This window comes from Carettochelys insculpta, chromosome 1 (assembly GCF_033958435.1).
Source record: "Carettochelys insculpta isolate YL-2023 chromosome 1, ASM3395843v1, whole genome shotgun sequence".
NCBI classification, from domain to species: Eukaryota; Metazoa; Chordata; order Testudines; family Carettochelyidae; genus Carettochelys; species Carettochelys insculpta.
Window position 1 is genome coordinate 11,221,461 of NC_134137.1, and position 25,833 is coordinate 11,247,293.

A 25,833-nucleotide genomic window follows, 5' to 3' on the forward strand; every position below is an offset into this window, starting at 1 on the left:
CAATGGAAAGTCTTGGGCGGCCCTTCCCCTTTCTGACCAGCAGCACTTCAGCTCCCTGAGCAAGGCTGGAGAGGAAGGACTGGAGCCGCTGCAGGGCTGGGCCGGCTGCTCCAGCTGTGTCATGCGGGTGAGCAGCAGCCCCTTGAGACGCCCCTGCCAGGCTGCAGAGAGGCCCAGCCGCATGGCCATGAAGAACTTACCTGTGTCCGTAGCCAGGAGGAGGTCGGCGTTTAGTGCCGCATGATGTCTCCGCACGCTCCCCAAGGCTGGGGTGTCCGGAAGGGTGCCTGATGCCATGGGGTGGTTCCTACTCTTTCCACAATCTTGCGGGTGGCCGGGAGGTTGGCGAGGGGGTGGCACACACAGGGTGCCAAGCGGGTTTCCTGCCACTGCGAACGCTGCTGCCTTTTCCGGGGGGTTGTTGGAAGGAGGCGCTATTCCCGTCAGCAGTGGGTGGAGCTGTTCTCTTACTGGCTGGCCATACTGGACTCGGTGCAGCACAGGGCGGATCCCAGTATGGCAAGCACCATGTTCCTTCTAGGGTGGAAGTCCTGGCTCGCCAGTGTGCTGTAGCCACTAGCTCCCACTTCCCCTAGTAGAACCCAGGCATCCTCGCTGTCAGACCCCTCACATAGCCTGCTCCTCTTCCCCTCCCTTGGAGAGACGAGAGGCTTCCAGTCATTGCAGCTGCTTTGGGTGCCCGACAGAGAGCGGGTGATGGAGCCTGTGTGTGCAGCAGAGGGGAAGGCTTGTCACAGCCCTTCGTTTTCCCCTTCAGAAAAGGATGGCACCGGCGTAGGCTGCAGGAAGACTACCTTTCTGGGCCTGGAAATGCAGTGTGTTCAGCGCCTACTGCAACGGGGTCCTGACCAGCGCGCCTGCTAATTTCCCCTCCCCCCACCCGTGTGTGGAATAAATTTTATTCTGTGCACTGAGGTATGTGTGCTTGTGTACCACCCATAGGAGCACAGCCTGCTGGCTGCAGGCACTCTGCTGATCAGCTGGGCAGCCCTTGACTCTCCTGGCTGGCTGCCCAAGCACTCAGCTTACAGGGAACAGTGCAGCGAGGAAGACTTCGGCACATCCCAGAGGGCTGCTGGGACTGGCGCTGGCCTGCCGCGGGCACGCTCCCCCGCCGGACAGCTCAGGCGGGGTGCCAGGAGACGCTGTCCTGTACCCGGGTGCTGCGCTGGAATCCGGGGGACGTGTGCTTGCTTCCCAGACAGCCAGGGCGGAGTCCTCCAAGAACATGAATCAGGAGGCACGTGGCGCCCTCCCTGGGGCTGAGAACCCAGCCTCAGCCGAGGGACTCGGGCACAGGGACTCCGGGGGCGGGGGGGGGGGCTGCTAAAGAGGGCACCAGCTGGCACCTGGTCCCGCTGGCTGGGGGAAACCCCCGCCCTGGTGGAGTTCTTGGCAGGCCTGGGGGTGGCTCTCGTGCCTGACAAGCCGAGGGAGGGTTTGGTTTTGCTTCCCTTTTCTGCTGAGTGGGAGATGAGCTGTTTTCCCTTCCCCTGGGCGGGCGGTGGGAGGTCATTATGAATCACCATCAGGAGGTCGAGGTGTCCTGGCCTCAGCTTCCCCTTGCTGCAGCAGCATTGGGCCATGGGGGCAGCCTGCAGGCTTCCCTGGGCTCCCGCTTAGCCCTTCACTAGGGCTGGGATGCAGGGCAGTGCCGGGGAGTCTTGGGGGCACTGGGTGGGGCACCGGGTGGGAGGGCTTGTACAGGAAGACAGTGGGTGTGTGGGGTGGAGCTGAGTCCGGGCGCGTACTGGAGGGGTGGGCGGCGCATGGGGGTTGAGGGGTGCACAGGAGGGCAGAGTGTGGGGTCGGTGTGTGGGGCTATACAGGCAGGTGGTGGGGGGTGTGCAGGAGGGCCGTGGGGGCAGCGTGTGGGGCGGACGTATGGTCGGTTTGGGGGTGCACAGGAGGGCCGTGAGGGCAGCGTGTGGGGGGACGTGTGGTCGGTTTGGGGGTACACAGGAGGGCAGTGGGAGCAGCGTGTGGGGCGGACATGTGGTCGGTTTGGGGGTGCACAGGAGGGCCGTGAGGGCAGCGTGTGGGGCAGACGTGTGGTCGGTTTGGGGGTGCACAGGAGGGCGGTGGGGGGCAGTGTGTGGGGCAGATGTGTGGTTGGTTTGGGGGTGCACAGGAGGGCGGTGGGGGCAGCGTGTGGGGCGGACGTGTGGTCGGTTTGGGGGTACACAGGAGGGCGGTGGGGGCAGCGTGTGGGGCGGACGTGTGGTCGGTTTGGGGGTACACAGGAGGGCCGTGGGGGCAGCGTGTGGGGCGGACGTGTGGTCGGTTTGGGGGTACACAGGAGAGCCGTGGGGGCAGCGTGTGGGGCGGACGTGTGGTCGGTTTGGGGGTACACAGGAGGGCGGTGGGGGGCAGTGTGTGGGGCGGACGTGTGGTCGGTTTGGGGGTGCACAGGAGGGCCGTGAGGGCAGCGTGTGGGGGGATGTGTGGTCGGTTTGGGGGTACACAGGAGGGCCGTGGGGGCAGCGTGTGGGGCGGACGTGTGGTTGGTTTGGGGGTGCACAGGAGGGCGGTGGGGGCAGCGTGTGGGGGGACGTGTGGTCGGTTTGGGGGTGCACAGGAGGGCGGTGGGGGCAGTGTGTGGGGCGGACGTGTGGTCGGTTTGGGGGTGCACAGGAGGGCGGGGGGGGCAGCCTGTGGGGGGACGTGTGGTCGGTTTGGGGGTGCACAGGAGGGCGGGGGGGCAGCCTGTGGGGGGACGTGTGGTCGGTTTGGGGGTGCACAGGAGGGCGGGGGGGCAGCCTGTGGGGGGACGTGTGGTCGGTTTGGGGGTGCACAGGAGGGCCGTGGGGGCAGCGTGTGGGGCGGGGGCACACACAGCCGTGGGGCAGCAGGCAGGGCTGGTATCACAGGGCCAGGCCGGGCCGGGTTCCTGGGGTGAGGTTTGTTTACTTCCTGTCACTAACTCAGGCTGGCGGATGTGTTTGCATCAGGGCTTGGGGCGCTCAGCTCCCCCCAGCCCCCCCGGCTCTGGCCCTTTCCTGGGCTGTGGCGGGATGGCTCTTCCCACGGGCTGTGTGGGGGGCTGGGGTCTGGAGCTCCCCCGCATCCCGCGGGCTCCATGCCCTGACCCCTGCAGCCGGGCTCACTGGCGGGCTGGGCTGTCGGGGGGAGGGGAGGGCAGGGCAGGGTGGCCACGATGCCCCTGCAGGACACAGCCCAGTGGGGTGTGGGGCCTGGCCAGCACCCCGAGGAGCCAGGCTCAGAGAATGAGCTGTGGCTGTCCCGGCGTGTCACCCCCATCCCAAACGTGTGTGTTTCTGTGGGTGGTGCACATCTGTGCATTCCTTGGTGCAGATAACAAAATTTATTCCACACACGGATGGCGAGTAAGGAAGGAAGCGCTGCCTGGGACAGACAGGGACCCTCCTACCCACCACATCTCTGGGAGTTTCTTCTGCATGGGCCAAGGGGCCTGGAACAGCTCTGGCACCCGCTCAGGCCATGGATGCAGTGTGCGCATGTGTGGCACGTCAGGCGTCCCCAGCAGCGGGCACCCTTCCCTCGAGATGTGTTGAGCGAAGGGACTTAGCTGGCCCCCAGCTCGGCAGCAGAGTCGTCTCCCGCAATCTGTAATGTGTTTGCCCTCTCTCCACCCCTGAGGTGGGGCAGGGTGGTTTATCCCTAGTGCACAGAAGGGAAACTGAGGCCCAGCTAGGTTAAGTGACTCACCCAGGGGCATACAGAAAGTCGGTAGCAGGTCTCCCAAGTCCCAGGCTGGTGTCCGAAACGCTGGCCCCTCCTCTGCACTCTTTGCAGTGCGCTATCGATTTCAGAGTGGCCTGGGGTCTCTCTGCTCCTGGCGCTGCTCACGTGGGCTGCTCGCTGGGTTCTGGCTGCGGAGGGGGCATGCCAGTGGCTGACTGGCTGATCGCTGCTGGCCTGGCCTTTGGCAGGACCATGGCTCCCTGGGAGAGAGGGAGGCGGGTGAAAGAGAGAATATAGCGTCCGTCAGGTAGAAAAGATGAGTGAATTCTCAAGGGTCCCGTCCTGAGTGGGCTTTGGGCACTCCCCAACTCTGAGTCGCATGCGCTCTCTGCGAGCTGGCACTGATCCGCGTCAGGGCAGAAGTAAAACAGGGTGAGGACAAAGCTCTCCCCCCTAGGCATGTTCTTGTGATAGTGTCCACCGGGTCTGGTCCCAGCCCCTGCCAGAGGCAGCACACCAGCCCCGTGGGCCAATTTGGCAGCTCTTCTGCCCCCTTGCCAGCGATCCCACGGCTGTTTCACTGCTCCCAGCGAGGGAGGATCCCTGGTGCCTGGCCCCAGGGAAGTCACTCAGTGCCCCTCGTGGGGTCAGTCCCGAGCCAGGGACGGAGAGGGGCTGAGGCTGAACAGGAGAGAGGAGAGCTGAGTGTGGGTATTGAGACTTGCTGCCTGGGACTGAGATCAGTTCAGCTGTGGTGTAGCTTCCAGGGGGCGGATGGAGGCCTTGTGGCTGGAGGCGTCAGAGCTGGGTTTGACCACAAATGGACCTGTGCTGTGATGATCTTTCACTGGCCACAGCAGAAGGGGCAGGGATGTGGTGGCTTCACAGGACTTTGCTTTGGGCGGGGGGCTGGACTCAATGACTTCCTGAGGTCACTTCCAGTCCTCGGATTGTGTGATTCTGTCCAGGATCTGTGGGATCACACCTACAGATGCCAGCAGGACTTCAGGGAGGTGTGAGTGATTCTAAGACCTTCCAAGTGCCCTTGTTCCTCGGCCAGGGTCGGGGGCGAATGTGCTGAGGCACAGGCCATGGTGAAAGGGCAGGGAAATCTGCCCCACTGCTCTCTCCAGCGCCGGGCAGGGAGAACAGACCCCGCCTTTGTGACGGCTCCTCACTCAGGGCCTGGGCGTCAGCACAGTCCAGCTCAGAGGTGCACAGATTGTGCGCTGCAGAACAGAGACCGTTTCCAGCCCTGCAGGGCCTGAGCGCGGACGGCAGGCAGGACTCTTTTGCCGGATGGGAGGCTGGGCAGATCAGGGGGGCCCTTCCCAGCTCTGCTCCTGTGAAACACTGAGGCTGGTGGCTCTGGTGGGCTTTAGCTGTGCTCTGACCAGGAAGTGCTGGGGTGCCTCTGGCTCCTGGAGGCTGTCGTGATGAGAGGCTTGGTGAAAGGCTAAAGGCCCAGGACAACAGTCAATGCTTTGTTAACATACAGCAAAGCTAAAGGCCTCAAGCCTGAACAGTGGTGGGTTAAAGCAGAAAATGTGCTAGGAACATTCTCCCGACAGGAATGCAGCAAGAGACAGAGCTGGTAAGTCACAGGGCCTGAAACCACATAAAAACACCTCAAAGCACCCAGAGCCGGGCGCTTAGTGATAGACAAACACATCCTGTCGGTACCATGCGCTCCCCATCCCCTCCCCACAGATAACAGCTCAGCACCAGGTACTTTCCCACCCACGTTCAGGAACAGGTTGTAACGACAGCAGGATGGAGATGTTGTTTTGCTGGTACCACCATTATCCCCCAAGTTAATGGGTAGATCTAGTTACATTAGGGGATGTCGATGTATTACAATGAGGGGGCTGTACCTGGATACATAACTTGTTTATACCTGTGTATAAAAGTGTGTGTAACAGGGGCTGTGTCGAGTGACCTAGGGGATGACGGAGCCCCCTTGCCGTCGACTGAGTCGCGTCCGTTGTCATGGTGTATGCGAGGACCAATGTAAACTGTTGAGTTGTATTGGAGACTCATGAGGCAGTTGGAGACGGTACGTCAGCGACAGTGAACCTGGCTCCAGGGCCTTCGTACTTCACCTGATTTGTGGTTCTCGGGGGCTCTCGGAGGCAGGGTCTACACTGCTGTCCAGAGAGCACAGCAGCACGCGGCCAAAGCGATCGACATCAAGGGGAGCAGATTGGACGTCCGAGCACCGTTCCGGTACAGCCGCCCGACCACAGAGGCCACGTACACTCACTGCTGTGGACCAGGCCTTTGCTGTACTGAGGTCTCTGAGCAGCCCGGACCCCCCTGCTCTCTGAGGACCCTGAAAAAGACCAGGCCCAGGAAACCCCTGAATCAGGATGCCTGGGCAGGTAGGCTAGGGACGGACAGAGCTTCCACCCCTGCCAGCCTGCGCAGCCTTCCAGAAGCCCCAGGAGCTCCAGAGCATGGCTTGGCCTCTGGCTCTGCGCGTTCGCTTTGGTCTGTCATCAGCAGCCGGTACAAGCACCTGCTGTTGGGCCCGGAGTCCATCCGGCGCAGATCAGCAGCGGAATGCAAATGCCTGCAGGAGAAAGAGCCGCCCGAGGAACTCCAGGCAACAGAGACGGATCTGCTTCTGCCTCGAAAGCATTTGCATGACAGCTGGGGCTGGGTGCAGTGTCTACAGCAGGGAGCAGTCGCCGGCCCTCCAGCAGGACACGGAGCCTTCCAGGGACAGCTGCAAGCCTGACACCTAGGCAGGAGCCTTGGGCTGTCCTCAGTCCAGCCGGCGACAAGTCAGGCCCCATGGGGCCTGGAGCTTCCGTTTTGCCATCTGCCCTGTGTGGCGGCAGATGCCATCGCCTCTCCAGCCACAAGGAAAGGGGTGCTGGGTGCTCTGCGATCTCCTCCTCCCCTGCCTGCCTCTGCAGCCAGCCTCACCGCCTCCGGCATGGGTCTCCCCTGGCGCTGGTTCACCCCCCTCCCTCGGGGCAGCTCCGAGAAGAGGAAGGGATGCCAGCGCAGCGCAGCTGGCCAGCCTCTGGGCCGTTGTAACCGCCCACACACAGCCTCAGACCTGGGACCTCCGGAGCTTAGTGCTGGGACCTCTGGGTGGAGCTGAAAGCCAGCTGGCACTCAGCTAAGGCCGTCGAAGAGATCCGTTCTTCCTCTGTCTGAGGGGTCTCGATCTCCCACCTGGCCCAACGAGCCACACCCGTGTGTGAGGCTTACACCTGGGCCGCCAGCAGCCCTCCAGGTTAGCAGCCTCACGTGAGCCCACCCTTACAGCCGGCCGCTGAGCCCCGTGAAGTCAGTGGGAGTGTGTGTTGCTTTGGATCAGGTCCTTAATCCCTTCCCGGCCTCCACGCCCTGGCTGTAAAACAGTGACGGCAGCACATAAAATGGGTCCTATGCCCAGTCTAAAAATCCAGGCACGTGACAGGACTGCAGCTGGGAAGGGAGGAGTCTGGGCAGCTGGGGTTACTGGCAGCTCCCGGCACCAGGGCCCGACACCCCACAGGGTGGCGTTGGCTGGGGTTACTGGCAGCTCCCGGCACCAGGGCCCGACACCCCACAGGGTGGCGTTGGCTGGGGTTACTGGCAGCTCCCAGCACCAGGGCCTGATGCCCCACAGGGTGGTGTTGGCTGGTTCTCCACAAAGCCAGTGGCACTGATGGAACTAGAGGTGCGATTCTACTGTGCGTTAGGGCAGCTGTGTGGACCTGCCGAAACCAGTTCAAATCTGGCTGCCGGCAGCTCAGCGTGTGTCAGCTCCAGCTTTAGCCCCAGGTGCTGCGTGTTGACACGCTCACATCTGTGTGGCAGGGGTGTCCCTGTGCCAGGGCCTGCCCCTGGTCTGGGCAGCTCTGGGTGAAGTCTTGTCACTTCCCTGGCCTTTGGAGGAGATGATGGCACAGTCTTTTTCCTGGCTTTCGCAGAGAACCAGCCCGAGCACCTTCGCCCCTCCGGGGCCTGCACCACTCAGCTCTGATGCCTGCCAGGGAGGTCGTCCTCCTGCCTTACATTCCTGATCTGGTTAGCAGTGCAAAGACTGTCACTTCTCAGCTGAGAAAAGAGGAGGTTTGGCAGGACAGATCTATACAGCCATGACTGGTTTGGAAAAAGTGACTAGGGAAGAGTTATTGACTTGTTCCCTTAAGAACTAGGGGTCACCAAATAGAATTAATGGGCACCAGGTTTGTAAGTAACAAAAGGAAGTTTTTCTTCACGCAGCGCACGGTCGGCCTGTGGAACTCCTCGCTGGAGGATGTTGCAAAGACCAGGATTTTAACAGGGTTCAAAGAAGAACTAGATCAATTCATGGCTGTTAGGTCCACCAATGGCTGTTAGCTGGGATGGGTAGAAATGGAGTCTGTGGCCTCTGTGTGTCAGAGGCTGGAAATTTGTGACAGGAGAGGGGTCACTCAATGATTCCCTGCTCTGTTCCCTCCCTCTGGGGCATCTGGCACTGGCCACTCTTGGCAGACCGGACATTGGGCTAGATGGGCCTTTGATCTGACCCAGTGCGGCCATTCTTACGTGCTGTTCCTCTCTTTCCACCCCACGGGAAAAGCTTCCTTCTCTCCTTCGGGACCTCTCAGATTATCCCCACCGCAGCCAGCAGTGACTTTCAGAAGGACTTACATGCCACCAAGACAAAGGAGTGCTTTTGCCCGCGGGGGCACAGACCTGGCACACTCCTGCCCTATCTCCTGGGCCCGCTCCAGCACTAACCCTGGTTTTATTTGCAATTTCTGGCTGTCAGCTCCTTCCAGAGAGGTTCGTTCCTGCCCTGCGGCAGTTCCTCTCACCTCCAGCTGCCTCTGATTTAGAGGCATTGTCTTAGTCTTGCCAGGGAGATTAGCTCTTCCTATGTCTTGGGTCAGCTGACCTGCCCAATCTGTTCCGTGGCTGTAATACCCCCCATGTGGCTGCCCCCAGCTCCACTCACATCCTGGGGGGCAGCAGAGCAGGCACCGTGCCCCCGACCGTCACCTGCACAGGAAGCGAGCGGTTGGCTGGGAGTTGAGCTGTAACAAGGTTTCACCTGGCTGGGCTTTGGTTCCACTTGGGGGAGGACCAGCTGCTCCTGCTGGCCCCTGGCTTGCTCCCCCGGCCCTGCAGCGCCAGCAGACCCCTGGCCGTGGCTGCAAGGGGGTAGCCAGAGCAGAACCCAGCCCACCGTCCCTAGTGTTGTTGATCTCATAAGGCCTCTGGGGAGAGGGGCACAAGAAACCAGTGTCTCCCGACGGGGCAGAAGACGTGGAAACCGCCATCTGGGTTGGGAAGTTCTGTGTCATGGGGGACAACTTCTCCGTCTCTGCCCAGGGCCAGGCGCTCTGTCCCAAGCTGGGCTTCAGGAGCTGCTCTCAGCTCTCCCGTCTCACCCCAGGGCCAGAATCTTGGTTGCCATCGACTGAGTGAAAGGACTGGGGGGGGCGGGAGGGTAGGACTGTGAACTAAGCACGGGAATGACTCCTCCTCGGTTCTGATCCCCAGCCCTGTGCCTCAGTTTCCTCAGGTGTACAGTAGGGGTGGTACAGTAGTGAACTTCCTGGTGGGTGTGTCCCACTGCCCTCTGCTGGATGGAAACAGGGCTGCACTGCTGTGTCCTGGCCCCACCCTTGCTACTAGCTTCTCCTTTCGCTCAGGTGACAGAGACTTGGGGGTTTGGAACAGGGGGCTAAGAAAGGCATCTCTCGAATTTAGCTTTCCCACCATAGGCCCTTGTGCCTCTCTTCTGTCAGCCCCTCCCACCGAGCTATCCCTGCTGCCGGCTGGGAAGAGCATTCCTTGTATTTCTGTTTGCAAGCATGGGAGAGGGTGAGGAGCAAAGAGGTTGATCCTCCCCATTCCTAGCAAGGGAATGAAGGGTGATTTTTTGCTGCACGCTCACTGGAACTGACGGGGGGGGAAAGTCCTTGAGGTTCCAAGTCTAATGAGGGACTTGAAGTCCCTCTAACCTTATCGCAACCACTCTGGGTGGGTCGCAGGCTGGGGGCTCACGCAGGGCTAGCCATCTCCTCTCCCACTCATCTGCAACAGAAGCACACAGGACTGCTCTTCCGAGGGCCTCAGGGTGCAGCAAAGACAAGCTGAGGCCCTGGAGGAAAGAAGCGCTGCTCAGGTATGCTGGTTTGCCACTAGGCAAATAGCTAGTGTTATGCAAATGAGCATCACGCAAATCAGCTGGACATTGGTGAAAGGTGGGGGGAGGGGGAATGCTGTGCAACACTGGGGCCCCACAGTGCCTTCCCAGGGCTGCCGCTTTCTGTCGTGCAGGGGCCTTCCCCTGTCCGGGTCAGTAGAACAGTTCCCGGCCTTCAGAGCTGACTGCAGGGCTGTGTTGGTGTCAGAGCAGCATCCAGTGGGTCACCGTAGAGTTGAGGGAAGAGGGACCTTCAGCCCTCACTCCTCTTGGGTCTTCCCTGCCTCCTACAACTCCTTGGTGAGTCTGGGAGCGGCCTGTGAACTACACAAAGGGTTGGTGAAAGGACAAGGGAGAAAAATTGTTCCCATTAACCTCTGCAGAGAGGAGGAGAAGCAACGGGCTCAAATTGCAGTCAGGGCAGTTTAGGCTGGGCATGAGGAAACACTTCTGAAGTTGCAGGGTGGTGAAGCACTGGAAGAAATGGCCAAGGGAGGTCGTGGAATCTCTGTCATGGGCAATTAGTAGGAGGAGGTTGGACAAACATCTGTCAGCGCTAACACTCAGGTCATGTCGCTCTAGAAACATAAATCAAAGTTTATGGGTAGACTTTTGGGTAGACTTACAGTAATTCCTGGGGTGGTGCATGGCCAGACTCCCCTTCTTGGGCCAGTGGTGCCTGTCCTCACCGGGAGCACTTCCTCCAGCTTCCCAGGGGCAGGTTGAAGAGCAGAGGGCCTGGGCTCTCAGCTCTGCTGGCAGGTCCTTGCCAAGAGCCAGGCTGTTGTACAGGTTCCCAGAGGGCTGCCCCTGGCCTCAGTTCCCATGTTCCCACCTGAAGCTGCCCAGGGCTTCTCCCTTCCTCCTTCTCTGGTGGGAGCTTGGGGAGAAGCCACCTTGGACTTTTCACACCTAAGAAATGGGGGTCAGCTGCCTCAGCTTCTCAGTCCCCTCCCCTCCCAGGCCTGCCCCTCAGCAGCCTTGTCAGTTTCATATCTCCAGCATGGAGCCGTGAAATTGACAAGACAGCCAGGTGGGAAGTGGCCCAGGATTCCTCATCTCCCCCAGCTCGTTCTCAGCTGAGAGTAGGGTCCAGACTCCCTGCTGTCTGGGAAGGGGTGGAGGCCGGGTTCTAGACACCCCGCTTCTTTGTCAGTTTTGTGGTGGGAGCCATGAACCTGACAAGACGGGCTGTAAGGGAAGCAGGGTCTACACAGACAATGTGTCACCCTCCCTACACCCACACAAGACCTAGAGCTCTCTGGGGATGGAGTCATTACAGCATGGGGATACAGCAGAGCACTTACATCGGTAGAGGGAAGGCTGTAGTGTAGACACTGTGCTGGGAACCAGACTAGATGACCTCGTGAGATACTTTCCCATCCTATGACTCTACCTGGTCCCTTCTGCCTCTCTGGGGCCTGTGGTGCGCTTTCCCTCTGGATCAGAGTCCGTTACCACGAAGCCCTTTGCTGTGTCCGCACAGCTCCTGGATGGCAACACTGGGGCCCCCACAGGGCTGTCCCAGGGCTGCGGCTCTCCCAGGGCTGGGGCACAGGCAGGAACAGAACTCAGTTCTCCTAGCCAGAAGCCTCCAGCACACTCAGGTTTCCCCTCCCCCTCCCGCTTCGCTCGGTCCCGCCAGTGCATACAGCCTCCCCACAGCCAGCCCAGCCACTCGGCTTCCTGGCGCCAGTCACACGGGCGGCACATGCTCCCCACAGGGCCCCACGGGGCTGCTTTGCTCCCCATGAGCTGCCTGCTCCCCCTGCCCCAGCTGGGTGAACAGTCCCCTGTCTGGATGTGGCCGAGGGCCTGCAGGAAGCTCCTGCAAGCCTGGAAGGTGGGGCTGGGCTAGGGGAACAGGCCGCTCTGCATTTCCTGCTTTCGCTGTGCACTGGGGTTTTCACGTGCTGAGCTCGCAAGGGTGTGTCTCTTTCACACTCACACGCGCCCCCTGCCGTGCCCAGTTCTGTGTTCACTTCCAGTCACCCAGGCTCCGAGGATGTGTCACAAACAGGGATTTGCAGACAGGTGACTAGAATCACTAGGGAGAGCGCCTGTCTTGGGGCATGGCCTCTTCTGCTCGGGTGTGGCACTGCTGGCACTGTCTGCCTCAGTTTCCCTCCTCCAAGGTGGGTCTCCGCCGCTAGCTACACACAGGCCAGGGCTGGAGATGTGGCTTAGCCCTCAGGCCAAGTCACAGATGGACGTAGCCCCTGCTGGGGGGACCATGCTCCAGACAAACAAAGGGTTCTGCGCCTCCCAGGTCCAGTATAGATCACTGGTCCCTTCAGGTGCTTGGCCTCCTGCAGACCTTGGCTTGGGGCTTTCCAGCCAGCCAGTCCACCCCACGCCCTCTGCTTCCATGCTCCCAGCTGAGCTGTCTGAGCCCTTTCTTGATGTTTAGGTGACCCCAAAACAGCCCACCCCATTCCCTGCTAAGAAGCAGCTGATTATGACTCAGATGAGACTCACTCAGCTCCCTTAAAGGGGCCAGTGATCCAGACACGCTGCTCTAGAAGGAGACTGAACAGTTTAGGGCTCTTCATTTCAGAGAGAAAACTGAATTAAAACTGGTGAAAAAATGTCACAGGAAGTGTCACAAAATTCTTCCGCCCCCCACTCTCCCAGTCTCCCGCAAACGGGTCTCAGTCTGGTAATGAACAAACCAACCCTCCCCAGTACAAGATGTGAGGCTTTGAAAGCCAACACCTCCGTTTCTTCCACTGAGATCCAAAATGTTCCTTGGTTTGGCGAAGGAAGGAAGGAAGTCACCACGCCCCTCCGCACATCCCCCAGAGAAAACTTCAGCCAAGAGGAATTTGTTTCAAAGTTCTCATTGATCCAAAAAAAAAAAAGGCCAATTTTAATCAACAGATGTTCATCCGCAGACATTTGGCACAATCGAAGCTATAATGAAGGCATAGAAAGTTGCAAACTGATAGGGAAGAGGGGGAATCGGTGTTCCCGGTCCGTTAATGGGGAGAGAAGGGGACAGTCAATGAAAGAGCAAAGGGACAAAATGGACATTGACAAAAGGACAAGACGTGTTTATACACAACACACAAATTGCCCGTTCCTGCAGGATGTCTTGAAGGGCCAGATGGGGGTCAGTGTCAAAGGAAGATGGACCCAACGGGGGATGAACAGGAGCTTTGCTCTGAGTGCCTGTTCTCCCACCTCTGCCTGCGGCAGGGTTTCTTACTCTGTCCCCTGAAGCAGCTGGGGGGTGCGTGATACAGGCTTAGACAGACTGACTGCTGGTCTGAGCCAGCATGAGGGCTCTAGAAGGGACAGTCACGGTGTGAGGTTTCAGGGTTCCCCCTGGGTCCGAGCTAGAAAGGGGCAGCCCTCGTAAGGAACTTCCCGACACCACACTCTTCCCCAAAGCGCTGCACCCCAGAGGTGTGGCAAGAACAGGCTTTTGCAGGGCACTTCCTGATCTCGAGGTTCCCTCTCAATGGGGCTGCTCAGGGTATGTCGGAGCATCCAGCCAGGGAGAGCAGAGGCGTGTGGCAAGTGAGACGCACACAGCGAGCCTGGAAGCATTCCGGGGTAGGTGCTGTGTTTGTACAGCTCCTTGCACATCTTGCTGGGGCTGCCAGTGCTGTTGCAATCCACACAATCAACGAGGAGTCCTGTGGCACCTTAAAGACTAAGAAGTTTATTGGGGCATCAGTTTTCGTGGGCCCCAGGCCGCCTCATTGTTTTGGCAGATAGAGACCGACACAGCTCCTCCTCTGAGACGTGACACGATCAACATGAGGAGAAACAAGAGGGCTGTTTAAAGGTCCAATCTCACAGGGAACCCAGATCCCTTCCACACCACACCAGCAGGGCAAGCGGCAGGGACAGAGCTAAAACCACGTTAAAGCCCCAACGTTGGCCAGACCGACCAGTGCAGTAACTTGCGCAGAACTCAGGGGGCCTAAGTCCTCCTCATGCCCAAGGGTTTTCACTCCCAGGCATGCTGAGACAGCATCACCCTGCCTGGCCCTGGAGCCCCCCTGACTTCACCCCTTCCCAGCATGCTCTGTTCAGAGGACCTCGATATCCGTGATCCCTGGTGGCTCTAGCTAGTCCTACACCCCATCTTAGCTGTGTTCTCCGGATCACCCCAAACTGTCCCGCATCCTGCCCGGGCTTTTCCCTGGAACTCACATGGGTCCAGCCTGTCAAGATCCCTCACAGGTGGGACTCTGCGTTGGGTTGGGTAGAAGCAGGGTCTTTGCTCCTCCGATGCTCCTGTCTAAAGCCCAGATCCTGTTGCAGATTGGGCTGGGAAGACAGGAGCCTGTAGCCAGGGGAGGGAGGAAGGAACTCTTGGTCCCTGGCTCTTTCCCCACATTAAGTGAGTTTTTGCAGGCCTCAGTGTTGCCCACGGTAGCTCTGCCCTACTGGCCGACCCTGGGAGCCTCGTGGGTGCAGGGAGGCGAGGGGTCAGGCCAGGGGGTCTGGGTTCAGCGCCCAAGCACGCTGAATGACAGGGCTGTGCCAAGCTAGGATTTCACTTTGACCCAGTGGGGAGATCAGCTCCGTTGACCAAACTGCGGGGCTGGCTCCGGAGTTATCGGCAGCATACCTGTAAGGTTTGGGGTTTTCCTCCGACTTAGAGGGAGAGTTGGCGGAGACCAGCTAGGCTGTGGGAGGGCAGATTAAAACCCCAGACTCCCACTCTGACATGACTCCGTTCCTGTCCCTGTTGCCGGTGTTCCCTCTCATTTTGGGGTGGGCAGAGTGCAAGTAGCCATGAAACCGGTCAAGACATGGGAGCTCACAACCAAGGTTCCCGCTAATTATTTCCATCCATGTGTGGAAGAAATGTTCTGTGCGCCCAGGCCTGTTCAGATGCGCACCGCCATAGAAACCCAGGCTGCCGGCTGGGGGTGCTCTGCTCATCAGCCGGGCGGCATTTGAATGGCTCCTGGGCAGCTCCCCATGTGCTCAGCTTACAGGAAATGCAGCCTGTAGCCCTCCCTGTGAGACCCCATGTAAGAAGTTAAAAGCCTACTACTGCTACCGGTGACGCCCCAGGGATGCTCCCCTCTCCTCTGTCCCTTTGGCCTGGCTGCACAGCAGCACATTCACTGTGGCAGCTACAGTCCAGATCTTACCGGGCCCCCTGGTCTCATCCCCCAGTCGCTGGTCCCTTTGCAGCCCTGCTTAGCCTGTTCAGCTCTGCGGCGCAGCCTGCAGCTGCTGGTTGCCTGCCAGCCTCTGGCTTTGCTCTCTAACCGTTAGAGGTTAGGGAGAGGACTTCAGGCTGGGGTGGAGTGAGGCGTCTGGGGAGCCCACACCTTCCTGCTGCAGGGCTCTTGCACCCCACGCTGCTGCTGGATCCTGGGCTCGGTGGGCCACCCTGGCAATCCCTCAGCCAAGTCCCAACCTCCGCAGGGGAGAAGGGAAGTCACAGGGAGGAAATAACACCTCCCCGCCCCGTGTCAAGGAGCCTCCACCCAGCACAGGCAGCTGCGAACGTGTTTCCTTACCCAGCGGCTGGGGCGGGTCAGATCGGGTCGCCCAGCCCCAGCTGACATGAGCTGAGCCTGGCTGGGCTGTGCCTGTCCTTAAAGGAAGACCCCTGCGAGCTTGGGGCACTGCAGGAAGGCCTACCAGGGAGTGTCTTGTGTGCTGAGGCCAGGCCCCAGTGCGCTGGTAGGGGGCGCTGTGCTGCCCTGGGTTCCTGGGGATAAAACTGTATGACGGGGGGGTCTGTCACTAAACCCCGTGGGGGGCTTTCCCTGAGGGCCAGGGTGGTGGCCATAGCGCCAGGCCAGGAAAGAATCCTAGAATCCTAGGGCTGGAGGGGACCTCGAGATCTTCTAGCACAGCCCCCTGCTTCAAGCAGGACCAACCCCAACTAAATCATCCCAGCCAGGGCTTTGTCAAGTCAAGACCTAAAAAACCTCTAGGGATGGAGATTCCACCACCTCCCTAGGCAACACATTCCAGTGCTTCACCACCTGCCTGGGGAAGTCGTTTTTCTTGATATCCAACCTGCACCTCCCTCACTGTAACTTGAGAGCATTGCTCCTTGTTCTGCCATCCATCACTGCCGACGACGGCCTCTCTCCATCCTCTTTATCCACATCACCCCTCACTACCTAAGAATATAAGAACGACCACACTGGGTCAGACCAAAGGTCCATCCAGCCCAGCGTCCTGTCTGATGACAGTGGCCAATGCCGGGTGTTTCTGAGGGAGTGAACTGAACAGGTAATGATCAAGCGATAACGGGATCTCCTGCCATCCACCTCCAGCCTCTGACACACGGAGGCTCAGGACACAGTTCCTTATCTATCCTGGCTAATAGCCATTAGTGGACCTAACTTCCATGAATCTGTCTACCTATTTATCACTCTTCTTGTCTGCAAACTAAATAAGCCCAGATCCCTCAGCCTCTCCTCATAGGTCATGTGCTCCAGACCCCTCATCATTTTCATTGCTCTCCACTGGATCCTCTCCAAAACATCCACATGCTTTCTGTGCTGGAGGCCCAGAACTGGATGCAATACTCCGGCGGTGGCATCCCTGGTGGCGAATAGAGTGGAACAATCACTTCTCTAGATCTAGGAGGGATCTAGGCCAAGCAGTCAGTGGTGCCAATGGGCACCTGAGGGGCCAACGGAGTCACCAGGCCACCGTGGAAAAGCGACACGAATTCTCTACACCCCTCTTGGCTGCGGAGGGTGTGGGGGAGATTCCCGCCCCGGAGCCCATATGTTGGGGTGACAGAGCCGAGGCTCTGCCCCTGAGTGGGGAGGGCAGGAGACGAGGTTTGGGAACGGCACTAAGTCAGCAGGACCAGATGGGATCCCCACCGAAGGGTTCTGGCGAGGGTGTGGTCTACCCTAGGTGGATAGGTCAATTGCAGATACACAATTCTAGCTACAACTTCTCAGCAATTGACTTATTGGGCTGGCCTCACAGAGGAAGGGTGACGGGAGAATCTCCCTTTGAGGAATATGGGGTCAACTACTGACCCCTAATAGGTCCATGTTGCTTGTCCCACAGCAGTTCGCTCTGCCGGGTAATGCAGACCTGGCCTAGGACTGCGAGATGCTACTGCAGTGCGAACACTGCTCATAGAGTAGGCCATGATCTCTGCATGTGACTCTCTGCCGGGGACCCTTCCTGCTGCGTTTGCTAGGCCTTTCCAAGTTCATTGTGGGAACAGTAGGAAAGAGAAAGGCGGTGAAAGCCCCTTCTGTTCCTGAGGGCCCCTTCCCACTTGCAGAACCCGCTCCCCACAACGCCGGTGAGCTGGCCCAGGGACGGAGGAGCCCAGGTTTTGCTATGCTTACTTTATACAGTGAGGACAACTAAAGTCGGTCACAGAGCGTGTGCTGGAGACAACATAAGAAGAGCCACGCTGGGTCAGACCATAGGCCCATCAAGCCCAGTATCCTGTCTTCCGACAGTGGCCAGCACCAGGCGCCCCAGAGGGAATGAACAGAACAGCTAATCATCAAGTGATCAATTCCCTGTCGCTCATTTCCAGCCTCTTGCAAACAGAGGCTAGTGATACCATCCATGCCAATCCTGGCCAATAGCCATTGACGCACCTATCCCCCATGAATTTACCTAGTACTTTATTAAACTCTACTGCAGTCTTGGCCTTCACAACTTTCTCTGGCAAGGAGTTCCACAGGTTAACTGCGCCGTGTGAAAAAATATTTCCTATTCTTTGTTTTAAGCCTCCTGCCTGTTCACTTCCTTTGGTGACCCCTAGTTCTTGTGTGGTGAGAAGGGGTAAATAACAATTCCTTATCCATTTTCTCCACACCAGCCATGATTTTATAGACCTCTGTTGTACCCCCCTTACTCGTAGCGGAAGGGGCAGTGGGAAGGATTTTAGCAGGGTGCCCACTCCTCCTTGCTACTCATTGGCTTGTGTTGGCACCCGCACCCTAACCCTAACCCTGCCACACAGCTCTGTCCCCTCCCGAGCCCCCTGCTCAGCAATTGTCTCTCATGCCCCACCCTGCCACGGGCAGTCTCCCACGAAACTTCCCTTCCCTAAACATGTGGGGCCTGGAGTCTGCGCCGCCATTCTCCTTCGCGTCCGAGCAGGCTTGTGCTGCGCTGTGGCTGGTAGCGGGCTGGCGCTCGCTGTGGCGGTAAGGAGCACGCGGGTGTTGTCCTGGGTGGGTGCTGGAGCGTGCGAAGGAGGGTGGGGGGAGGTGAACCCCCCATGGCTTTGATGGACAAGCACTTCAGCCAACAGCCGGGCTGCTTTTGGGAAGGGGATGGATGTGTTACAAGGCAGGGAGTTATAATGCTCTGTAGCTGTCCCGCCCCTCCTTTGCACAGGCTGGTCTCTTCGACCCCGCCACACAGGTGTGTCCCCTCCCTAGCCCCCTGCATGGTAATCAGCTCTCACGCCCCCCGATGGGCAGCCCAGTTGCATCAGGCCTCCCCTACCCTGCCAGACTGACCCAGTCCCTCCCAGCCTGGCCCTGCAGCCCAGGTTTTCAGTGGGTGTTTTTCACAGCAGTTGCAGCTCAACATCTGTGAGCAAAATGGGGCGGGGTGTGACGGTGTGTGTGGTGTGTGTGTTGGGAGCAGGTGGCATCTCAGCGGAGGAGCCACAGCTCAACTCCTGTCTACCAAAGTGCCAAACAAGTGCCAAGGGAGGCTTTCCTCCCCTTACCAAGCTGCAGCTGCCTCTGGGGTGGAACGCAGCAGCAGCGCACAGGGCAACTGGAGAGCAGTTCGGGACAAAGGCAGAGCAGAGTCAGATGCCCACAGGCAGCAGGAGTGGGTATTTGGGGTGGGCAGAGTACAGTTAGCTGTGAAGCTAGTCAGGACATGGGCGCTCAGCACCCTGCCCTTGTGTATGGGGCCCTCTGCTATCAGGACGCTTGGCCAGACAGCTCTGAAAGGGGGCAGCCTACTGGGGTACTGCTTAGTGCTGACGAGAGGCGAACGTGCTCCCTGACACCCGCCGCAGCCAGCATTCCCTGTAAGCCGAGCACTTGGGCGGCTTCCCAGGAGGGATTCAGGAGCCGCCCAGCTGATTAGCCGAGCGCCCACAGCCGGGAGCCTGTGTTTTCTCGTGGTGGTGCACATCCATACATGCCTCGGTGCATGGAACAAAATTTATTCTACCCATGGATGGGAAAAAAATTGAGGGTATGCTGCCCATGGTGCTGGGCTTTCCTTGGCCATATTCCATCAGAGCCGTGAGCAGGCCACACCCTCGGTAGCTCGAACAATCGAGCACAGGCCAGTACACCTTCCAGCAAGGAGATGAGTGCATGCTGGACCAGCTGCCTCTCGGCCTCCTTTGTGGGCTCGCTACCCTTCCTGGCCGCCCTGCCGCTGCCAGGTGAATGGGAATCTGTCTTCTCGCTATTATTTCCAGTGGTGAGCGAAGGCCGTGTGCGATTCTCGTCCGCGGCCAGGATCTGTGTGTGATTGATTTTACCAGGTTCTGAGTGTGCCAAGAGGTGTTACCGTATGTCTAGGGGCAGGGCCGGGCGTGGTGGGCTCTGTTCCCAGAGCTCCCTCTCACGCCTCTTGGAATTCTGACCCCCTCCGGCCAGGGGAATGAGACCATGGCGGCTTCTTGTGAAGTTCTCGGTGATCTGTGGGCAGGGGAAAGTGTTTTGAGACAGTGTTAAGCGGTTACACCAGTGAGAGGTTTCCAGCTGCACGCAGCACCTCAGACAGGGCTGGGAAAGGAACTCCCTGCCCTGAGTAGTTAGCACAGACAAGGTGAAGTGACTGGTTCACACCTCTGAGGTCACTGGACAAAAAGAGGGGTTGTGGGTTACAGATTGCTGTGATAAACTGGGGATTGTGTTACTTGCTGGCTCTGTGTGTCTGTCCCTGCCACAGGGGGATGATCAGTGTTCCCGCTAATTTCTTCCATCCATGAGCAGAATAAATTTTCTTATGTGCACCAAGGCAAATGTAGGCGTGCACCACCGATGGACATGCATGCTTCTGGTGGGGGGCGCCCTGCTGGACAGCACCCACATCTCTCCTGGGTGGCTGCCCAATGCTCCAGGCAGGAAGGGAAGCAGATCCTGTATTTAAACGAAACACCACAGAGGATGTAAGGGTGGCCAAATGTAATCACAGGCGTCAGAATCTGGCCAGATAACCAAACCTAATACAGCTACTGCGAGGGCTGGGGTGGGGATCCCATTCCCTGGCCATGAACATACAGAACATCAGGCGTTGTCTCATTGTTACCTTCTACTCACCGGTTGTCATAGAACCATAGAATTGGAAGGAATCTGGAGAGGTCATCGAGTTCAGTCCCCTGCCTTTGCGGCAGGGCCCAGCACCACCTCGACCATCACAGACGTGTTCATCTAACCCGCTCTTAACAGTCTCCAGTGATGGAGATCCCACGACCTCCCGAGGCAATTCCAGCGGTCAGCCACCCTGGCAGTTAGGGAGTTTTTCCTAATGTCCAGCCTAAACCTCCCTTGCTGCAGTTTAAGCCCATTGTTGCTCATCCTGACATCAGAGGTTAAGGAGAATCATTTTTCTCCTTGTAACTCCCTTTCAGAGCTATTGTCATGTGGCCTCTCAGTCTCCTGTTTCCAGATGAAGCAAACCCAGTATCTTCAGTCTTCCCTCATAACTTGAGCTCTCTAGACTTTTACTCATTTCTGTTGCTCTTCTTTGGACCTTCTCTAGCCTGTCCACGTCTTTGCTGAAACGTGGCACCCAGACCTGGACACAGCACTCCAGCTGAGGCCTCAACAGGGCAGAATTGCCACCTGTCTGATACTTCAGCTATAAGCTCTCTGGGGGAATAGGCCATCTCTCTGTACAGCACCTCACACGACAGGCAAAAGAAGGCACAACTGCAACACAAATCAGTGACTTCAGCTGGGTATCTCATCTAAGCCCTAGCACATGTCTGTGTGCCCTTCACCAGGGCATCAGAGTACTGTAACCTTCAATACGCCCCCAAGCAGAGATGGTGGCTTGGTACTGACCCAAACACCAAGGAGACTTTCTGCAACACCTAGATTTTCCCTGGAGGCCCCATAATCTAGTGCCCACAAGGGCACTGGAGATTCCTGTTGCAAACAGGACAGATACAAGCTTGAGAAAACCTGACCTCTGGGCAAGTTTTAAAAACTTTTAAAAAGTTTTTAAAAGTCTTGTGGCAAGAAGACTGAGAGGAGACCTGAGAGCAGCCTTCACATCTGCACAGGGCTGTTAGAAAGTGGCCGGGGATCCGTGGTTGTCCTTGCCCACCGAAGGCAGGAGAAGATGGTCATGGGCTCAGCATGTGGCGAGGCAGCTTTGGGTTCGCTATCAGGACAATCTTTCTGACTCTCGGGGCGGATGCTTTGGGGCTGGTTCCCAAGGGAGGCTGCGGTACACCTGTCCGTGGAGGTTGGTTAGGGCGTGGACAAACACCTGCCGGGGTTTATTTGGGCCAGAGGCACTGGAATGGGGTGGGGGTAGGTCCCATTGTTTTTTAAAAGAGGGAGGATTGTGCCAGGCCTTCCCATCTGTTACCAGCCATACGGGTGCGAGACAGGAGGGAGCGGGTGGAGGAGAACAACTGCAGGTGGGCTTTGGGGGAGAAGGGGCAGTGTGAAGGGAGGAGCTTGGGGAGAAGGGGCGGGTAGAGGGCAGGGGGGAAGAGGTGGGTGGGGGGAGACAAGGCAATGTGGGAAGAGAGGCTAAGGAAGACGGGGGGCATGGAGGCGAGGGACACTGTGGAGGGGGCAGGGCCACACTTCAGACTCTGGTGGCCCCCAGCATTTTTGGGAGTTTCCGTCACCCCCGACTTGGTCCTGCTGCAGCCCAACAAGGTGCCCTCCCAGCCCTACATTTCTGGGAGTCTCGGTCTCAGCAGAGGACCCTGGGTGGGAGCAGGAGGCTGGTCCCATGGTTGCTGCTCCTACTTGTCTCCAGGCTGGAAGGTGGCCTCATGGCCACGCACCCCAATCCCCACCCCCTGCTGGGCGTCACGCAGGCCAGGGCCCCTCTCCAGTGCTTCTGGCCCCGAGCATTCTCCCACTGACTCTGTCTCCTCCCCCGCCAGGTTGCTGACACGGAGCCCAGGGAACGTGAGCCGGGATGCAGAGCATCAAGTGCGTGGTGGTGGGTGACGGGGCAGTGGGGAAGACCTGCCTCTTGATCTGCTACACGACCAACGCCTTCCCCAAGGAGTACATCCCCACGGTCTTCGACAACTACAGCGCCCAGAACACGGTGGACGGCAGGACTATTAACTTAAACCTGTGGGACACAGCAGGCCAGGAGGAGTACGACCGGCTCCGGACGCTTTCCTACCCCCAGACGAACGTCTTCATCATCTGCTTCTCCATAGCCAGCCCGCCCTCCTACGAGAATGTGAAACACAAGTGGTACCCAGAGGTCTGCCACCACTGCCCCAACGTGCCCATCCTGCTGGTGGGCACCAAGAAGGATCTGAGAAACAACCCCGAGGCCATCAAGAAGCTAAAGGAGCAGAACCAGTTGCCCGTCACCACCCAGCAGGGAGTCACCCTCTCCAAGCAGATCCACGCCGTCAAGTACATGGAGTGCTCAGCGCTCAACCAGGAGGGCATCAAGGAGGTCTTCACGGAGGCTGTGCGAGCCGTCCTCAACCCCACCCCGGTGAAACCTAAAAAGCCCTGCGTCCTTTTGTGAAGGGGACTCTGGATAGCAAAGTGTGCAGCTGGGTTGGGTGACTCCTTGGGGCTGGGGAGGGTGCCTGGGGACCCACAGATGGTCCTGCCCTTGTCCCACCCTCCGCTCCCAGGGAAGCTAGTACATACAGCCCTCCTCTCTCCCCGCCACGGCAGGGGACATCCCGCCTCCATAGTATCCAGCGTGCTCCACCCCTGCTCCCCAAGCCTTGCCTCCGTCCAGTCAAGGTGCAGTTGGACAGCTGTCGACCCGAGCGCCCCAGACCAAGGCTGTTTGCAGTAATAATAAACCACTGTTTGCACTAATATGTAGATTGTCTTGGATCACATATCCGGGGGGGAGGGGTAACCCTGATCTGTCACGAGATGGTTTCCCCTCCCCTTTGATGAGTCGCTCACTTGGCGCTAATTGGCTTCCACATCTTGGCAAGCCCTCTCCTGAGAAGCGAGTGCCCAGACAGCATCTGCAACCTCTGACGCCAGCTGCTCAGCCTTCGCTCCTCCAGCGCCATGTGTCACAGGGATGGGAGGAAACCAGAGACCTTGCTGAGCGCTGATAGGCGCTCTGCGGTTGCTCTGGCTGGTTGACGGACCAGCAGAACGGAAGCGACTGCTGAATTACAGGTTGAAGCTAAGCTGCCAAAGAAGCAAGTGCCGGGGGGTTGCTTTGCCACGCTACAGACCTGCCAGTGTCTCCAGGGCGTTGACTTTGGATGTGCTGGGAGAGGGAAACTTTTTCTGATTGTCTTCTGCTGGCTTCCTCAGCGTTCCTTCTCCTCCGAGCCCCATGCAGCCCTCGCAGAGAGAGTCCAGCGGGATGCATGGCATGGCTACCCCTGCTTTCAGCAAGTGCCACCTGTTTACAAAGAGAAGGCATTTGTACTTACACGGGGGAGCCTATGCTTCTGTGCTGGCTTTTTCCCTAAGACGTTGGTTGTTTTCATCTGAGAATGGCCCATTTCCAGAGACACGCTCACAGAGCCAGAGGCTACAACCACACATCCTCTTCCACAGCTCGAACGAGGCGGCCTGCCCCTCCCCGCCTGCGTCACTTCTTCACAAAGAGCACCAGCCCTTGCTGAGCACAGGGGGGCTTTGCTACTCCCATTGAGCCCATGGGGTGGTTGCTCCTGCAACCAGCCATTGCTTTTCATGAGACCTCGTGCCTTCGTCCCAGGGACCAGACCTGCCCAAAGAGCTCCACCTTCTCTATCGGCCTCCTGCGTAGCGAGCTGCAGCCTAGTCACCTCGTCATGATCTGAGGTGGGTAGTGCTGTGAACACCACATGCCTGGTGAAGGCCATCAGGGAAGTTTCTCTCCTCCTTCTTCTCCTGTTTCCTCCAGCTGCCCTCTGAATCCTGCCCCAGCACAGGGCAACTTGTCTGAAGTGAAATGGCCACATTGTGCAGCCCGAACCCCCGTGCCGCGTCCTGCCTTGCGTGCGGGGGACTGGACTGGATGACCTCTTGAAGTGCTTATAGTGCTGGGTGCTTTTCATTGCTCCAAGTTCCAGTTCAAGCTTCACACCTGGCTCGTTGGTCCAGCAGATGTAAAGAATTGTCAGCAGAGGCCTCTAAAAGGAGCAGAACCTCAGATGGTTCAGCTTCCTCCAACTGAGATATTCAACGGCAGGTCGCAAGAGGGAGACTGCAACATGATGTGGGAAGAAGGAGCGGCTCGTGGAATGTGTGGGGCAGCCCAGAAGGAACTCCGCAGGTCACTCTATGCACCAGGGTCAGTCGCCCCTCATCCCTCCTGCTGCATCTGCTGTGCCTATGCGATGCTCACAGCTGACCTGGGGTGCTCTGCTGGGGCCAGTGGAGCAGGCAGTACGGCCTGATGGGTGACTTAAGAAGCAAGAAACTACACTGCAGCTGTGTGTCCTGGGAGGTCCTGGCAAGGAGGACCTGGGCTCTTCGGTTAGTGAGGTCACATAACGACGCTGAGCCCCATGGCAGAGCCCTACCGCGGCAGGAAAGCACTAACAATACACATTTTCTGCCCCATCCCTGCCAGCAGGCTGCACCCTCTCGCACTCAGGATCAAGCAATAGAGTCCCATCCCCTATCCCGATAAGCTGCAGGGCCTGGTGGGAAGGGTGGTCAGAGCAGGTTCTGCGGCGGAGAATTCAATTGGTGGTGGCAGTGGGTCTCCATTAAAATTCTGCCTGCTTCCACAGAGCCAAATAGCAAATAATTAGCCCCATCCAGCTAACGCAGCCCTCAAGAGATTCTGGAGGACAGCTGTAGGGGGGGAGGCCAGGGAAGTTGCTGATATTCCCGCTGCTGTTCTTCTTTCTCTCCAGTTTGCAGAGGCTGGGCCCCGGGTTCAAATCCCTGGGTGGGGACTTCCAGAAATCAGTGTTGGCTCTGAAACCATCTTGGTAAATGTCTACCATGAAGGGTGAGAGGCTGCCCAGGAAATCTGTGGGTGGGAACTTCTCAGGAAAGCAGGATAAGAAATTTGTGGGGGTCAGCGTACAGCCCAGTGGCTTTCCAAGCGAAATCTCCGCTAGCTGGTAAGAGGACTGAGCTGGGGTTAGAACACCAACCAGCCCTCGAGAAAGGGCCCCCCGAGTTCATGGAGAATCCAGGAGGAGCGGTGGCACTCTGTAAGCTGTAGCCTCTAGGGGGCGACATGGCCAAAGATGCTTGAGCAGGTCCCTTGTCACCCGCCAAAGGCTGCATGCGCTGCACAGCCTATAGAGTAGCGGACGGTTCCCAGGAAACTAAGCCAGACAATGAGGACCTCACCTCTGTGGCGGCTGCCTTAGCTGGCTAACACACCCATGTGCAAGGCAGGTCGACGTTCCGAGCTCGGGTAGCCGGCGGCCCAGCGTGAGGGGCATGGGGAAGGAACGGGCCACCAAACAGAGGGTGTACGCAGTGCAGCCAGTAGCAGCTTCTCGCCTGTCCAGTCCCAGAGGCTTCTCTGGGTTTCCCGCCAGCTCCTGCAATCCAGTGCCATCTCTTCCTTCTGTCTCTGTTTTCAATACTTTTGTGCAACCGGAGCCTGGGTTGTAAGCGAATTCCCCTGGCCTGCGGACTTTAACAAGAGGCTTTGGCTGCAGGGAGCTCCTTGCGGTGTTGCTTTAATAAATAGAATATGTCAAGGCGCCCTGTGTCTCCCAGGCTCTGCTTTCAAACCCGCCGGGTGGGGCCCACCTGAACAGCTGGGGAAGGGGTGGACCTGGCCTGGCTGACACACAGTGGACTGTCCAGTATCTTTTGATCTCTGCCCATGGTCTCCTATTGTACCCATCCTGGGGTATCCGAGTCCCCCTTTAGATGATCACGATGGTCCCTCTGACCTTGAAGTCCCATGAATTGTCCCAGGAGTGGCCTCTCCCCAGGCGCGACTGCAGCAGG

The 25,833-nt window shown here is 58.5% G+C and overlaps 1 protein-coding gene across 1 annotated transcript in view; it reads left to right on the forward strand.

Moving 5' to 3' along the window:
• Positions 1-25,580, forward strand: part of RHOG (ras homolog family member G) — a 35,203-nt gene extending 9,623 nt beyond the window's left edge. Inside the window, exon 2 of the mRNA XM_075014182.1 lies at positions 21,855-25,580. Coding sequence (XP_074870283.1) covers positions 21,890-22,465 — 576 coding nt within the window. The 5' untranslated portion in view covers positions 21,855-21,889 and the 3' untranslated portion in view covers positions 22,466-25,580. The remainder of the gene's footprint in view (positions 1-21,854) is intronic.
• The last annotated feature ends 253 nt before the right edge of the window (positions 25,581-25,833 follow it).